General features: G+C 36.2%; 1 protein-coding gene across 1 annotated transcript; it reads left to right on the forward strand.

Moving 5' to 3' along the window:
• Positions 1 to 1613: 1613 nt before the first annotated feature.
• On the forward strand, positions 1614 to 17537 carry LOC121412731 (ribonuclease Oy-like). The gene is made up of 8 exons (XM_041605500.1): positions 1614 to 1819; positions 3878 to 3941; positions 5315 to 5370; positions 8860 to 8929; positions 10162 to 10229; positions 11131 to 11244; positions 13278 to 13395; positions 16869 to 17537. Exons 1-8 carry the CDS (start codon positions 1722 to 1724, stop codon positions 17193 to 17195), a joined length of 915 nt encoding a protein of 304 aa, XP_041461434.1. The 5' UTR covers positions 1614 to 1721; the 3' UTR covers positions 17196 to 17537.
• Positions 17538 to 17883: the final 346 nt, after the last annotated feature.

A 17883-nucleotide genomic window follows, 5' to 3' on the forward strand; every position in this document is an offset into this window, starting at 1 on the left:
CTCCTTTTTAAAAATAATACGTATGTTATCTTGTCTTGTACTCTCTTGTATCTTGTCTTGTCTTGTTTTGTCTTCCTCTTTCTGCTTTTTCTTCTGTCTACTGTGCAACATATCATTCACAACGAACACCTCTTTGTGTGAATAGTTTTGCATTTGTTCAGTAGTTATGTTTACAGCAAAAGATTTCGACCTTTTTCTTCCTTCTCTTTTTTCTTTCCTGTATATATACGCATATATGAGTCGACCATATTTTCTTCATTTCCAAGGGGGATCCACACTTTACAAGCTTTGCTTTAGAGTGGATCCCCTCATTTCCATTTATGCTCAATATTATATTGTTTTTTTGTTTTATGAAGTAAGAATGCTCGTCTGTGAAAATGTACTTGATTTGTTTAATATGTTACTTTGTTTTATGTTTTGAATGGAAATGGAAAATAGAGAATTGAATTGAATTGAATAGAACCAAAAAACGGTTGGAAATAACTTTGTGAACCCTTTTCTTAAGATAATAAAAGGTTCCAATTAAGGAACAGAGAAAGGTTCTAAGATTTCTACGAGAGCCAGGCATGCTATTCCTAATGATCACTTTTGCGTTTCGACGGACAGGGCAGGGGTGTCGCGCATAGGCGGCGGAAGCGGGGGGACGGGGGGGACGTGTCCCCTCCTAAATTTTAGGTGGGGGGACGGTCCCCCCCCTAAATTTAAAAAAAAATTGGGGCGCCTGTCCTATTTTTTACATGTGTCCATCCCAAAATTTCAGGTGGACACCCCCTAAATTTATTGGCTTCCGCCGCCAATGGTGTCGCGCAAGTTATGAAGCTGGGGGTGCACGTACGGGGTGCAGGTGCCCCCTCCCTCTGAGGCAGAGGAGTTCCGACAATGATATAATAAAAAGCATAACACTTTTTACCCCTAAGTTCTGCTATCAACAGCTGATTTTCCTAACTTTAGTGCCACCTCGATCTATAATTAAGATGTGCACTTCCCAATACTCAAACCAAAACTCAAAACCAACCTACGTACGCCCCTGTGTTGTTCCACGAATGTGTGCATATTATTTCCATTTCATCACTTTACTAATCTATTACATTGTATTTTTTTCAATAATGTACTTTTATTCAACGTTCGGTATTATATGATTTGGGCTTTTACAATCTAAATCCATCATAAACCCTTTTCTATACATTTTATATTAAATTATTCTAATTTTGGCACACTTGCATCTCGAGAAACTTTCAAAAATAGCAGGCCCTGAACTGAATCCCCTTAACATTTCATTTTGTGTCATTACGCAACCGGCATTTGAAAAAGACCCCCCCCCCCCGTCGTAAAAATGATGGGTCCTTATATATCATGTGCATGTTCGCGTTATTGACGATGAGAAAGACTATAAGGAGATGGGTATGAAGACGTTCAAAACCAATCAGTCATTGTCCACTCGCTTTGTCATTTAAAACTTAACAAAAAATGAAAATGGCCTGCTCGTTCCTGTCACCAAAACGCTGGTATATGTTTAAAGTGTGATCGATCTCAAAACGGGGATGTCAGTGTACGCGTCTAATGAACCCGCTCTTAAATAAAAGGCGTGCCCAACTTCGCGCCAACCCAGTCTGATAAGCTGAAGTGCGACGCCACGACTTACCGCACGGGATCGTCTGAACACGTATCGAAGTAACAACACTTTGATCAGATCTGGAGTTGTTTGCATTTCTGAAGTCAAAATGGCTCGCTTTTATGTTCTGATTGTTGTTCTTGCCCTAAGCTGCTGCATAAGCTTCAGTGAGGGAAGGTCATTTCGGGAGCTTCTCGGCGAGATTTTGTAAGTATACATTTTTTTTCTCTCTCTTCTAACTGTTTGTTTCCCTTTATAACAACTGTTGTTTTAATAATCATATATTCTACCAATATATATATATATATACATGTATATATAAATTGGAGAGCAGTGTTATAAAGTATTTGCTGGAGGCGGGGCTGTGCCTCAGGGAGGGGTCATGGGCCCATGAAGACTGTCATCTGCTCCCCTCTTATTTTGAAAGAAGTAAAAACAGATCGGAGAAAAAGGGGGGCAAGGAAGAACTTTTTGATGATAATTTTTTTCTCATTCTTGTCTTATTGTTAATTTCTCCAAACTCGTACAATACAAACAAAATTAAACTTTTTTGTTAAAGATTCCACAAACACCTTTTTTAACTATTTAAACAATTACTGTAAGGTTCATTATTAGTAAGCAACGTCGTGTGAAAAAAATATTAAACAGCGTTTTTAACATCTAAACATATTGGGTAAAAATGCTCCATGATGGTAATTATGTGTCCAAGGCCAACCAACAATTTCTTTTCGGAAATTTTATTATCCAGTGTGATGACAATTTTGGCCATTCAAAAGTAATTGCCGCCTTTTTTAACCTTACCGGACAATATGCTTCCCGCAATTAGTAAAATACTGCCCCCAAATTAGTTGGACACATAATGAATTACCCACGTGCTGGTTAATATTTTACCCACTACTTTTTTTACAGTGTGCAATTACCCAAAACGGTGGTGGTGGTAGGATATAAACTAAAAAATGTGTTTTATTGAGTAAATTTATCGATTTTTATTTCAGAATTGAATTCGATCCTAAGCATCCAATTTTAAATGTTAATATTTAATTCTCAACGAATTAAGCATGGTTGTTTAAAATGTTAAACAAGTACTGAAATTAAAGGTTCATATAATAAACTGCGTTAGATCTTAAACGGCTTATTTACTGTGTACCCTATTGAAATAAAAAATATTTATACGTATGTCTCGTTTAGACTTTCTCAAACAACGTTTGAGCTGGAAATATTGTCATGTTCATTGATTTTAGAGTATAGTTCACATTACTGCTCTTTCACCAAAATTTTAGACAGTCTTTGAAATGCAATAGCACATTTGCTTGAACATGTTATTTTCAGTCGTGGGTTATGTCGGTTTATCAAAACTGTTGACCAAATAGATACATGGCGGTTATTCAGACAATTATCTATTGTACTTACTTTCGATTCCACTGAAATGCTGATTCGTTTGCATAAATTAGCATATACTATCTGCATCAATAATGCAATTTTCGATAGGTGGTTCGGCGGGGAAAATGAAGATATGATCTGACAGAGATATTGCTATATTGCTATTTCTAAAAAAATCTCATTATATACAATATATTTATATATTTTGTGTTTTCAGACCAATTGAGCTATCTCTTTCGTCCCCCTCCCTCTTGTATCACTTTTCTTGTCGAAATAAATATGAATGTATAAATCAACATAAATCATATCAATCTGTTCTGAATCTTTCACCCCAAGGGTTTTTCCGGGCTTTCCTTTAATTGCATAAAACATTACAAAAGCGGTTTATTATCGCTTTTCTTATATAGGATTATTGATATTGTATATTCCTAATAAACCATTTTTATTCATTTCGATTTGATTTGATTTGAGTTATTGTTTCACACTCACAAAAAGATATATCTTGAACATAATTATGAGAACATGATGAAAAAATACATAGTTGTAGTATTCTACAAGGAAATACAATTACGTGAAATATGAGGAATCTATTAAAAGGCAAAGCTTGTAGACATATAGGTTCCCGGAAGAAAATAAGGATTAAAAACTCCTATAACGCAATGAAGCGAAATAAATCAAATGAAAAATTATCAATACATTATAAAGAGCTCTACATGATAGTCACTCAAGCAAGGCGCTTATCCACTAGCTAACGATTGTATATAAAAGAAATATTTTCAGCCTACATTTAAAAGAACATAAATTCAATACTGCTTGACTCTCTTTCTCTCTCATATTACCCTTTTCCCTCTCAATCTCGCTCTTTAAAAACTTTTTTTCAAACAGCGAGGAGGATACCTATGACAAATTGACTTTGGTAGAATCATGGGCTCCATCTTTTTGCGAGAAGGTAAGTCATATAGGTCTAGCAACATGCAGGGGCGGTCAAGGATTTTCCAGGGGGCGGCAGTTGGGCACCCCAATCATATTTTGATGGGGTGTATCTCATGAAACCCTGAAATAATGGTTCTAAGGAAATGACTAAAAGAAAGCAAAAAGTCTAACATCCGAGCATACGACGATTTCCATTAAAAATATATTTCATGGCCCTCAGACTGGGGCTGCGGAACGGGGGCTGAGCCAAAAGTGTGGGGGCTGACCATGCAAAAAGTCACAATCATAATATTATGGTTATTTTTACTTTTTTGTATACGTTTTTTTTATGGGGGGGCTGAAGCACAAATCACAGGTAGACCAAGCGGGATTCGAACCCACGACATCAGTGTCACAACTCTTTTCTACTAAATTGGCGGATAATTTTTTCTCACTCACCAGATTGTAGTCACTTTGACAAGAAAGTGTTTCATTTGGATCAAATGAAACTCTCTGACAACAGAAATAATATATAAATCAGCTCATTTCGAGATAATGCTTACAAATAAGTTAAATATGACTTATATCGAAGAAAATGACCACTATTTGGGGTTACCGATGTGGCATGCCATTATAACTTCTTCTATTTACGTCTTTTTCAGTTTTACTTCTTCTATTTACGCCTCTTTCATTTTTACTTCTGGAATTTTCGCCTCTTTCATTTTTACTTTTGGAATTTTCGCCACTTTCATTTTTGCATCTGCCATTTTTACGTCTACCATTTTTGCATCTGCCGTGTTTTTACTTCTGCCATTTTTATTATTTTTTGCTCATAACTGATTTGTGTTTGTTTATTATTTTTATATTTGTATGTCGATAAATGGAAATATAAGTGAAATAAACGAATAAATTCAAATTCACTTCAGGCTCAACAATATGCACTATGTGAATCGAGAAACCCAAACTTCTGTGTCTGCAAATATGTTTCATAAAGCTCTTCGTAAGTTAAGAGCGACTTTAAGAACGACTGATGATCGTTGGTAGTATATACGAAATGTTCATTGGTGATGTCTGAGCTTGTAAGAAAGGACCATCAGTCTATCTTAACATCGCTCTTAACTTACGAACATCTATATGAAACGGCCCCCATATTCCTACTCCGGCCATCTTTCCATCCATATCCTGTCATTACGAAAATCGCAGTTTGATGTGCAGAAAATCAAATTAAAATTTCTGAAGAATGATATGTTTAATCCCTCTCCCCGTCATGGGAGTTGGTAGATCTTTCGCAATCAATCAATCCACCATCAGTGTTCGCTCAGCCGCCTTGCTTGCTTGGAATTTCTTGCTAAAAGCCAGAATAAATGAAGGGTTTTTTTCTTCTATCTTTTTTTTGTTCGTATTTGACAGTCACCGTGTGATATCCTCAGTACATACAAGAAGAACTGGACTATTCACGGACTTTGGTAAGTCATATTTTTAACGGCATTCTATTTTATTTTATTTGATTCGAATTAATTCTCATATTTCAACTAAATATCAAAGCAATTTGAATACAGAATACAGACAGTGTGGCGAAGTGATATAGTATAGCAAAGTACATTGTATATTATAACAATGACAATAAATGAGTGTGACGTACACTTAAAAAACTAATTAGTCAAAAATGACTAGTTTATAGGGTCAGCTGGGAGCAACTGTTATTCTAGTCATATTGACTATTTTCTAGTCATATTTTACTAGAAAGGAGTTATTTCTGACTAGAAAACATGTCAGAAATTCGTATATCAGTGATTGCCATATCAGTTACTCCCAGCTGACTACTAGTCTAGTCAATTTGACTGATTTGTTTTAAACTCAAGGAACCTGCATAAAAAGCAGAGCTTATGTTTTCTGCAGGTTCCTTTAAACTATTATTTTTATTTTTAAGGATGTTTTATTGTATTCTCTCAAATCAAATAACACAATCAGATTCTATAAACAATTTGTACAAACATAAATTATAAATTATACAATAAATCCATTACAATATAATTATACAAATATACATACATAAATAAATATACATCAAACTTAAAAAATACTAGAAATTAATACTAATGCGTTTCAGCAAATACAAAATGAAATATTAACAAAATATGTGACATGATAAGAGAGAAAAAAAAAAGATAAAAAATGTTGTTCCACCTCCCACCCTCCCCTCCGTCCCCAGGTTAGGAGCATTCTCCGTTTTATGCCTATACTCTACATGGAAGGGACTCAAATTCTCCGTATTGTTTTTTTTTGTATGTGTTTTTATTTATTTTGTTTTGTGGCTTTGTCTCTCGTATGTATACCTTTGCGTCACTCTCCCTATTCATTCTTTAATTAAGATTTTCCCATTAAGAAATCAGCAATCGATGAGATATGGGACACGCACAAACAATGAATAAAAAATCAATTTGGCACAAGAATATTGAAAGGGGGAAGGGGTGTACGTCACCTAATAAATATTCTATTAAATTCCACAAACACTAGTTAAATAGATGATGCCATAGATGATGTAATTCAGCCAGTTCTCAGCTTCTATCATTTTCTTCATCTTAAGAGATCACTAAAGGGGAAGTTCAACCTGAAGAAAACTTTCTTGTAAAAATAGCAGAAAAAAATAGTAAAAAAATATTGGTGAAGGTTTGAGGAAAATCCGTTTAAGAGTAAGAAAGTTATTAGAGTTCAAAGTTTTGGATTTGTGACGTCATAAACGAGCAGCTGTCCCATGTGTTATGTAATATAAAATGCATAAATTTCAAATTTTGTATGGTTCCTGATGACTTAGTTTTGTTTTCTTTTCATGATCGGGTGTGAAACGATTTGTCTATTGATATACAAAAGTTACAGTGAAAACCATTTTCAATTTTCTGAGAAAATGACATTTCATTGATTTTTTACCATTCGCTATGTAGGAATGCTGCTCGCATATGACGTCACAAATCAAATAATTGAAATTCTAATAACTTTTTAATTATTTGATGAATTTTTCCCAAACCTTCGGCAATATTTTTCATTAATTTTTCTGCTATTTTTACAATAAACTTTTTGTCAGGGTGAACTTCCCCTTTAATAAATAAGATCATTTTAGATCATTTTTACTGTTGGAGCGCATATCAGGCAAATGTGTGTTATACCGGGATATTATACCACTTCTTTGCAAGCCTATAAATATACATTATTATCACCCGTATCAGACATCTGAGCTGGTCATTTACAAAACCGTATTGCCCTACATTTTCTCAATATCGGGAAGGGTAGGTATATTGTTTGTATTTTCCTCGGTCTCAATGCGCGTATTTACTTTGCATGCAGAGACGAAGCAAAATATACCTTTGTATTTTCCCTGGTCTCACATCCGGGCATTTGTGGATGCGTATAAAGAGATACGCTTCATAAGGATCCGCCCACCAACAATATACGTCATAATAAAGACAACGCTGAATCCGAGCGCTTGCAAGTACGTCATAATGGTTAAGTGCAGAGCCTAGACCGATATTAACATGACACAATAGAACTCTATTTTAAAAGAAATATCCCCATTATCATGATTTTTGCTCTAGATATCTGATTTGGATGATAATAAAAATATTGACTGGCTCTTCTTTCGGGGAACATCAAATATATTGCCCTTAAAAGACCCATATTGCCCTCGTCTAAAGACTCGGGCCAATATGATTCTTTTGCTGGCAATATATTTGATGTTCCCCTCAAGGCCAGTCAATATTATATAATTATAGCGCCGTTAAAGCTTGTGTATAGTTTTGGTAAATCCACCAAAATGCACCTATCACTATTCCGATTCATTGCTAGCTAATATGAATGGATATGCCCTATAACAGTTATGATATGGAGGATATGAAATGAAAATGTGTTTTACAGGATAAAATTTGCGATTTTACATGGAAATTTAATTTGATCGGGTCACCCGATCAAATCAAAATATCTCTGTGAATTTGTCTTTCAATTAAATCCTATTCCAAATCACGGAATGGGCTGAAACTTTCAAGATATGTTCTTTGTAACTTTTGGATATCTAATCACTAAATTTATAAGATAAGTGCTTGAATGCCCATTTTTTAAATTTAAAACAAGCATCGCCGAGAGAGGGGGCTATATATCCAAGATTTGAATATTTGAAATTTTCTCAGAGAAGTGCAGTTGGAAAAATATCTAACGGTCTCTACGCTTCAGTAAGACTGTCATATTAGATGATATTCGATTATCAATCACATTATTGTCCCATTACCAAAGCTATACACAGGCTTTAATAACAATGCGAGATAATGTCTGCATTATTAAGGTCAAGTCCACCTCAGAAAAATGTTGATTTGTATCAATAGAGAAAAATCAGACAAGCACAATGCTGAAAATTTCATCAAAATCGGATGTAAAATAAGAAAGTTATGACATTTCAAAGTTTCGCTTATTTTTAACAAAATAGTTATATGAACGAGCCAGTTACATCCAAATGAGAGAGTCGATGATGTCACTCACTATTTCTTTTGTTTTTTATAGTTTGAATTATACAATATTTCAATTTTTACGAATTTGAAGATTAGGACCTCCTTGCCTGAAGCACAAAATGTTAAAAAAATGGAATTCCACGTGTTCAGGGAGGAATGAAACTTCATTTCACACGACAATGACGAGAAAATAAAAATATTTAATATTCCATACAATAAAAAAAAATAGTGAGTGATTCATCAACTCTCTCATTTGGATGTAACTGGCTCGTTCATAGAACTATTTTGTTGAAAATAAGCGAAACTTTAAAATTCCATAACTTTCTTATTTTACATCTGATTTTGATGAAATTTTTAATGTTATACTTGTTGAATTTTTATCTATTTATTCAAATCAAGTTTTTGTTGGGGTGGACTTGTCCTTTAATACTGCTTTAAAATTCCGTTTCCTTCGATTTGCAGGCCGTTTAAGAATAACGTCAAAAACACACCAGTAGACTGTACTGGAACTTTCAATGACGACGACATCAAAGTAAGTATTTTAAATAAAAACAGCATTTACATTCTTTTGTATTTTCCGACATTTTTTCTACTCAACATGTTCACTAAAGGCGTATTTCTGTATCGCAAGGAACTAGGCACTATATAGGCATGTCTTTATAACCGACTAAACATAATTGTTGCTAATCAATGAATAATCAACCATTCTATATTCTTATCAGCAAGAAATTTGTCCACATTGTGCTGCACTCGACCCAGGTGAGGTGAATGGGTACCGGGCAGGATTAATCCCTTGAATGCATGAGCGCTGAAAGGCAGCTCGAGCTAAAGCCGGGGTAATAATAATGATAACAACGCGCCTCGGAATAGAATATTTCTAGATAGATGGCGCTATATAAATGCCTATTATTATTATTATTATTATTATTATCAAGAATTGCACTCCCAACAATAAATCTTTTCAAAATGAATGGATCTTTGTTCACTTTTATTCAAGACTTCATCAGACTGATTCGTATGTTTCTCAATCACATTTCTGCATGCAACCAACCAAATATCCCATTTCTCTCTTCTAAACCTCGACACACTTTCTTCTTTCTTCAATAGCAATGTTAATTCCTCCAAGACAAAGAATTTAAACAAATGGAAACGAAATGTACATTTGTATCAATTATGCGATTTAATATGTATAAATAGACATAAATGAATTTTAAAAATGTATGTACAAAATAATGATGTAGGAAGTTGAGAAAGGATGACTTCTAAAATACAAAGTATTGACAATTCAAATTCTTTGTTGTGGAGGATCGTTTTTTTTAACAAAAGGCGATTATTGATTTGATATGGGATTAAGGATAAGAAAGCACGTCCCGCTATGAGAGCCCGATTAACCCTATAGAAACGCGGATCCTATATATCCCTTAAGGCAATCCGCGGATGATGAGGATATGTGTGTATTTTTTGACAGGGGCTTTAATTCAGATTCTTTCCTTACCTCGTGTTATGGCGTAATTTTCTTCAGCAAGAAACTGATCCACAATGTGCTGCACTCAACCCAGGTGATGAAAATGGGTGCCGGTAGGAAGTAATTCCTTAAAAAAGCTGTGTGCGCTATGAACGCCTAGCTTAGCCGGGTAATATAGGAGAGCCTTGAGCTCCTTACAAGGTGGATACTATGCGCGATATAAATACCCTATATCATTATAATTATCATTATAATTATCATTATTATTATCATTAATTTTTAATCATATTTCATTGTAGGATATACGCTCTGAAATGCTCTTGAAATGGCCGACCTACAAAAGAGGGGGCTCTGTAAACGACTTTTGGTATGTATAAAGACAGAACATCCGCATAGGGCACTCCATGAAGTAATTTATCAGTATTTTTTGTTGTTGCTATTATCAACTGTATAAAAGCTACCGAAATCCTTGCGCCTGATTGGTTGAAATTGGATGACTAGATCATTTATAAGCGCCGACAAAGGGGGGGGTCTTATTTTTTTTGGCAACCAGTCAATTTGACTATTATGCAATCATATATATTATTTAATTAACGTTTGTTTTCTTAAAAAAAAGTAATTGAATAAAGTAAAATTCAAATTTTCTTTTTCTTTTCTATATTTTTTTTCCTCTCTTTTCTTTTTTTTCAATATTAGGATATCTACTAGGATTTAAAGTCGAGTAGGTGTGTCTCACAATTTAAAACCAGGGCTTTTACTAAAAATATGTTATATAATTTATATATATAATATATATATATATTTGGATGTAACTGGCTCGTTCATATAACTATTTTGTTGAAAATAAGCGAAACTTTGAAATGTCATAACTTTCTTATTTTACATCCGATTTTGATGAAATTTTCAGCATTGTGCTTGTCTGATTTTTCATTGATTCAAATCAACATTTTTCTGAGGTTGACTTGACCTTCAACAGATGAACATTCGTATCTCCTAAAAAGGAAAAAAGTAGTATAAAATAGAGCATAAATGGAAATGGGGGGAGGGGGTGCACTCACAGCAATGCTTGTAAAGAGTGGATCTGGAAATCAATAATAATGTAAATTGCCGACCTAATCATATATGCGTATACAGGAAAGAAAAAAGGGAAGAGAAGGAATGTAAAGGTGGAAGATTAGATTGATGTAAGCATGTTTCAAATTATTCAAATCAGTATTCAGATAACCATTCCCCTGCATGTGATATGGTAATGTTTAATTCATTTTCAGGAAGCACGAGTATGAAAAGCATGGGACGTGTGCTAGTGATCTGCCAACGTTTAGCAGCGCCAAAAAGTATTTTCGAGGCACAATGGACTTGTATGACAGATACAACATCAAAAGGTGAGTAGCGAGTAGGCCTATACTGAGTGTTTTCGCATGCACGAAACGTGTATAGTTTTTTTGTTTAATATCAAAGCGTCTGAAAAACCTCCGAGCTTTGAACGCGATTATCTCGGAATGCATGTTTTGGAGACCAGTCGAAGTTGAGCCAGTCCGTTAAATAACCGACCCAAGTAAAATTTCTATTAAAGAAAAATAGACCAACATTAACTCACGTCAAAAACTGTGGTGTTAACCGGTGTGCATTGAGGACCACCTAACCAGTTATTTTACACCGGTGTTAAATTGACAGTGTTAGTTTGGGTTGTTACATTTAAATTTGGTGTTATGTTCAACCTCTAGGGTGTATATAATTTTAACACCTCACGGGGTGTGGTCCTCTATTCACACCAACTGGTGTCCGTTTTAACACCACAATTTTTACAGTGTTAATTCTTTTAATAAACAGTTTCCCATTATTTTAGGACATTTGGGGATTGATTATTTTGGCAAGGTAGAGTTCCATATGTAGCTACTTAGATCTTCTCTTATGCTTTTAGAATGTGTTTATGTGAACATGATAACTGATTTACAAACTATAAAAAGATGTGGAAACCAGGGGAGCGATTAGTGAAAGGACTCGCCTGACGTTTTATCCGACAAGTCTAATTTTATCAGATAGTTACCACGGGACCAGTGCCTCTTACCCAATCAAAATCAGGGAAATTTAGATGCCAGATCTGACAAATTGTCGGACAATCCCAACCCACCTTTCGCAATTCCATGCGGTACCTTGCACCATAACCGGTAACCCTAAAACCAACAATAGAGACTTTTCGCATAACGACGGGAACTGACCTTTGCAGCGCTAGATGATTTTGAAGAGACCTCTGGCCACGTCTTCAAAAAAAGGGAAAGAAACAGCTGTCCTGTATCGCAAGTTGTTTTGACGGGAAAATTATATCACGGTGGTGATGATTACCAGATACTATTTATTTTCAAAACCTGAATAGACCTATAGGCCTATATTTTGATGAAAATCTTGTTTTAATGGGAAAATCAAGAATTCATTTTTTGAACATGGGTACCAGCCTGCACAGAGTGTATAAGTATCTATCTGCAAGCGCGCTGACTGACGGTTGCTTCTATATTACAGAGGCGCTCTATAGAGCTCTACGACGACGCCCACAATGCGTGCAAAAATCGTTCCAAATCGGAGATGTCGTTGATAGTAGCAAATAGAATTTTGCACACAAACCGCATATCTAACGTTCCTGTTGTTGCAGGGGCGGAAATCTCTCCCCAAAGGTAGGGGACTTGGACAAGGGGCTGGAAAATTTAACAAAAAGCCCCCATCCCCAAAAAAGAAGGTTATCACCCGAAATTTAAGGTCATTTCGACGAAAATAAATTTGGCAAGCAAAAAAAAAGGTTATCATCCCAAAAGTAAGGTCATCTCCTCATAAAATACATGTTTTTTTCGATTTTGAATGATGTATTTCTTACCATCATAAAAGACCACAAATAGTAGGGGAACATTTGATATTGTGTCCCCCCTACTATTTTGAGTAGGGGGACACGTCCCCCTGTCCCCCCTGGGATTTCCGCCCATGCGTTGTTGTTTTAGCTTATACGGCGCGTATCATTCAATTGTGAATATTTGCGTTGTTGTGAACGCGAAAAGTCTCTTTCAAGTCGCCAGGAAAGGTTCTCTCTAACGAAAAAGGGTAATTTGGTCTCCAAAAGAGAAAAATAGTCTAACATTAGCTAAGTTTATCACAGATGACCTTTTATTGCTCGTGCGCAGTTTACAACCGTGAACGTGCTTATTTTTTCACTGCGTTCAATTAAGTACTTGTGAGGGGTTATCACTTTTTGAAAACATATATCATTTTTTAAACTTATAGAAAACGCTTTCCAAGCTCCAAAAAAAAAATCTCATTTGTTCTTTTTGGGCGATTTATGGCTGTTGTTCGGTTTTTTTTTTTGGGGGGGGAGGTGGCAGGTGACAAAAGATATCGTAGGCCTGTATATATATTCTTTTCCTGTTTGTAGAATTCTCGCGGACGGTACCAATGCTGTACGCCCCTCAGACACAATCAAATACCCACTCGCTTACATCACCACGGCTCTCAGAAAAGGTCTAGGTGTTGATCCCGCTGTGTATTGTGTGGTAAGTTTTTCGCAATGGGGTCGTAGTTAGGGTCTGCACTAAGGGGGTGTTATTTTTTTTCATTGAAAAATGATAAGGAATTTTCGCAATCAGTACGCAGACCAGGCGCGTACGCAGGGGGGGGGGGTTGGGGGTTCGTTTCCCTTTTTTTTTGTCTCCCCAGAGGTCGGTCTGGTAGACGCACGGTACCCCTACATAATAATGTATGACGGAAGAAATTGTAAGGAAAAAAGAGGGCGGATTCACCCCCCCCCCCCTCATCACTTTTTAGAGACTGGGCGGGAGATTTAAAAAAAAATCAGCTCGAAACCCCCCCCCCCCTTTCAAAAATCCTGCGTACGCGCCTGACGCAGACACTTTCTATAACGCAGATAATCTCTTGTCGAAAGCCGTTCAATGGCAAAACAGCCTTTGTCAAAAGTCGGTCGGTAAATTAAAACAACAGTGCCGTACTGGACACGGCACATTTTTTTTTATTGAACAATGACAAGGAATTTTCGCAATCATTACGCAGACACTTTCTTTAACGCAGATAATCTCTTGTCAAAAGCCCTTCAATGCTGACAAAACAGTCTTTTGTCGAAAGTCGGTGAATTAAAACAGCAGTGCCTTACTGGACACGGCACATTTTTTTTCTTTTTTATTGAACAATGACAAGGAATTTTCGCAATTACTAAGACATGTACGAGGACACTTTCTTTAACGCAGATAATCTCTTGTCAAAAGCCGTTCAATGGCAAAACAGCCTTTGTCGAAAGTCGGTAAATTAAAACAGCAGTGCCGTACTGGACACGGCACATTTTTTCTTTTTTATTGAACAATGACAAGGAATTTTCGCAATCATTACGCAGACACTTTCTATAACGCAGATAATCTCTTGTCAAAAGCCGTTCAACATGTTCAATGGCAAAACGGCCTCTGTCAAAAGTCGGTAAATTAAAACAGCAGTGCCGTACTGGACACGGCACATTTTTTTCTTTTTTTATTGAAAAATGACAAGGAATTTTCGCAATTACTACGAGGACACTTTCTATAACGCACTCTTGTCAAAAGCCCTTCAATGATAAAACAGCTTTTGTCAAAAGTCAGTAAATTAAAACAGCAGTGCCGTACTGGACACGGCACATTTTTTTTTATTTTTTATTGAACAATGATAAGGAATTTTCGCAATTACTACGAGGACCCTTTCTATAACACAGATAATCTCTTGTCAAAAGCCGTTCAATGGCAAAACAGCCTTTGTCGAAAGTCGGTAAATTAAAACAGCAGTGCCGTACTGGACACAGCAGTGCCGTACTGGACACGGCACATTTTTTTTCTTTTTTATTGAACAATGATAAGGAATTTTCGCAGTTACTACGAGGACACTTTCTATAACACAGATAATCTCTTGTCAGAAGCCGTTCAATGGCAAAACAGCCTTTGTCGAAAGTCGGTAAATTAAAACAGCAGTGCCGTACTGGACACGGCCCTTTTTCTTCTTTTTCATTGAACAATGACAAGGAATTTTCGCAATCATTACGCAGACACTTTCTATAACGCAGATAATCTCTTGTCAAAAGCCGTTCAACATGTTCAATGGCAAAACGGCCTCTGTCAAAAGTCGGTAAATTAAAACAGCAGTGCCGTACTGGACACGGCACATTTTTTCTTTTTTTATTGAAAAATGACAAGGAATTTTCGCAATTACTACGAGGACACTTTCTATAACGCACTCTTGTCAAAAGCCCTTCAATGATAAAACAGCTTTTGTCAAAAGTCAGTAAATTAAAACAGCAGTGCCGTACTGGACACGGCACATTTTTTTCTTTTTTATTGAAAAATGACAAGGAATTTTCGCAATTACTACGAGGACACTTTCTATAACGCACTCTTGTCAAAAGCCCTTCAATGATAAAACAGCTTTTGTCAAAAGTCAGTAAATTAAAACAGCAGTGCCGTACTGGACACGGCACATTTTTTTTAGTTTTTATTGAACAATGATAAGGAATTTTCGCAGTTACTACGAGGACACTTTCTATAACACAGATAATCTCTTGTCAAAAGCCGTTCAATGGCAAAACAGCTTTGTCGAAAGTCGGTAAATTAAAACAACAGTGCCTTACTGGACACGGCACATTTGTTTCTTTTTTATTGAACAATGACAAGGAATTTTCGCAATCATTACGCAGACACTTTCTATAACGCAGACAATCTCTTGTCAAAAGCCCTTCAATGACAAAACAGCCTTTGTCGAAAGTCGGTAAATTAAAACAGCAGTGCCTTACTGGACACGGCACATTTTTTCTTTTTTTATTGAACAATGACAAGGAATTTTCGCAATCATTACGCAGACACTTTCTATAACGCAGATAATCTCTTGTCAAAAGCCCTTCAATGACAAAACAGCCTTTGTCGAAAGTCGGTAAATTAAAACAGCAGTGCCTTACTGGACACGGCACATTTTTTTCTTTTTTATTGAACAATGACAAGGAATTTTCGCAATCATTACTCAGACACTTTCTATAACGCAGATAATGTCTTGTCAAAAGCCCTTCAATGACAAAACAGCCTTTGTCGAAAGTCGGTAAATTAAAACAGCAGTGCCGTACTGGACACGGCACATTTGTTTCTTTTTTATTGAACAATGACAAGGAATTTTCGCAATCATTACGCAGACACTTTCTATAACGCAGATTATCTCTTGTCAAAAGCCGTTCAATGGCAAAACAGCCTTTGTCGAAAGTCAGTGAATCAAAATAGCAGTGCCGTACTGGACTCGACACAAATACTGCATGTAAACTAAAACATATATTTCAATTTCTGAAAATATGTAACATACAATGAAAGCAAAGAGTCTAGCTCTATAGTCAGCGGGTAGGCCTAGCTATAGCTTGAAAATAATGGTGGCTTTAAGATAATCATACAATTCTAAAGAAATTATTTTGCTGTGCATTTCACAGATTTAGTGCACAAGGATACAAAGCGTTGCTATTGTTACCCCGGCTTTAGCTCGAGCTACCATCACCGGCGCTCAGTGCATGCAAGGAATTACTCCTGCTGGGTACCCATTCACTTCAATTTGGGTCGAGTGCAGCGCAGTGTGGATAAATTTATTGCTGAACGAAAACACGCCATGGCTACGTTTCGAACCCACGACCCTCTGTTTCAAAGGCGAGAGTCAGAACCACTAGACCACGACGCACCCACGAAGTCACTGTGCCAAAAACGATGGAACGCTGCTTAAAATTTCAGGCATTCACTGTTTTAGCCCGTTAATTGTTTAAACGTAAAAAGGCACACTCTTTAGAAGCAAATTGTTAAATGCATGTTTTTAGATCAATGAGCTTGAACTGCGTCGCTCAAAAATGTGTAGCCTAAACAGCGTTTTTGCAGTATTATGTAGTATGATTATTATAAAGTATTGTTTATATCTACACCCAGTCTGTAACGCTGGCGACAAATTTCATGACGAATTTACTCTGTTCTGACAGGAGAAAAAGAAGATCCAGTACCTCTGGGAGGTTCGGATGTGCTTCAGCAAGACACTGGCTTCAGTCACATGCGGTGCCGCCTTGGCAGGTGGAGGCAAATGCAACCCCCTTAAGAAGGTTCTTTACCCCACATTCCTGAGTAAGATCTCGACGACGACGGGGACATCTGCTGACGCCATGAGCGACGTCGCCGAGATGCTAGGCAGGGAAATGATGAAGATGGTGATGAAGGAAGAAGAGGCGGAGGAGGAAGAGGAGGAGGAGATGGAGCTATGGAGGAATGTCATGGAGAATCCCTACATAAGACAGAATTCAACTAGGCTCTGATGCTCATAACTGATATCCATGGAATGGAATTTCAGCGGATTTCTTGCATACCTTAATTGGAATTAGTTATTTCTCAATATTAAGCATATTAGCTATTGTTACATGGAATCGCTATTGTGATACTATCATATAAAATATCATTCAACGTGAAACTACATTATCTTGTAAATCGAAATGATATGAGAATCGGGCTACAGGCATGCTTGTCCGAAATTAATTTGTATGCAGTCTTTATGGGGGGGTAGTATGACCAAAAAACAACATAATGATATTAATGTCATTCTTCCTCTAGATATTCCTGTTTTTACAATGACGTATGGCTTACTCTATAAAAAAAATGTGTTCGCGCCTTTCATCTTTAAAATCTTGACTTTTTTCGTATAAAACTACAAAAAATCGTGTGGAATTATTTACCTGAAACTTATCAATATCGCACAGCTGGATAAACTCGATTCACTTTTCACTTTTGATTTTAACGCGAGGCACAAAAAAAGATCAGTAACGTAAATGCTCATGCAGAATATAAACAATATTTCAAAAAACTGTAATTGATACATTCATAAATGTAATATTTGTTTGTGGAGAAATGCAATATTTTTTTCTGTGTAAATCTTCTTGAAGGAATTAAATCATTATATCTACCAATTGTTTTACCTGAATTGCTGTCTTCATTTAATCTGGACTTGGT

The sequence above is a fragment of the Lytechinus variegatus genome, chromosome 4, assembly GCF_018143015.1.
Source record: "Lytechinus variegatus isolate NC3 chromosome 4, Lvar_3.0, whole genome shotgun sequence".
NCBI lineage: Eukaryota > Metazoa > Echinodermata > Echinoidea > Temnopleuroida > Toxopneustidae > Lytechinus > Lytechinus variegatus.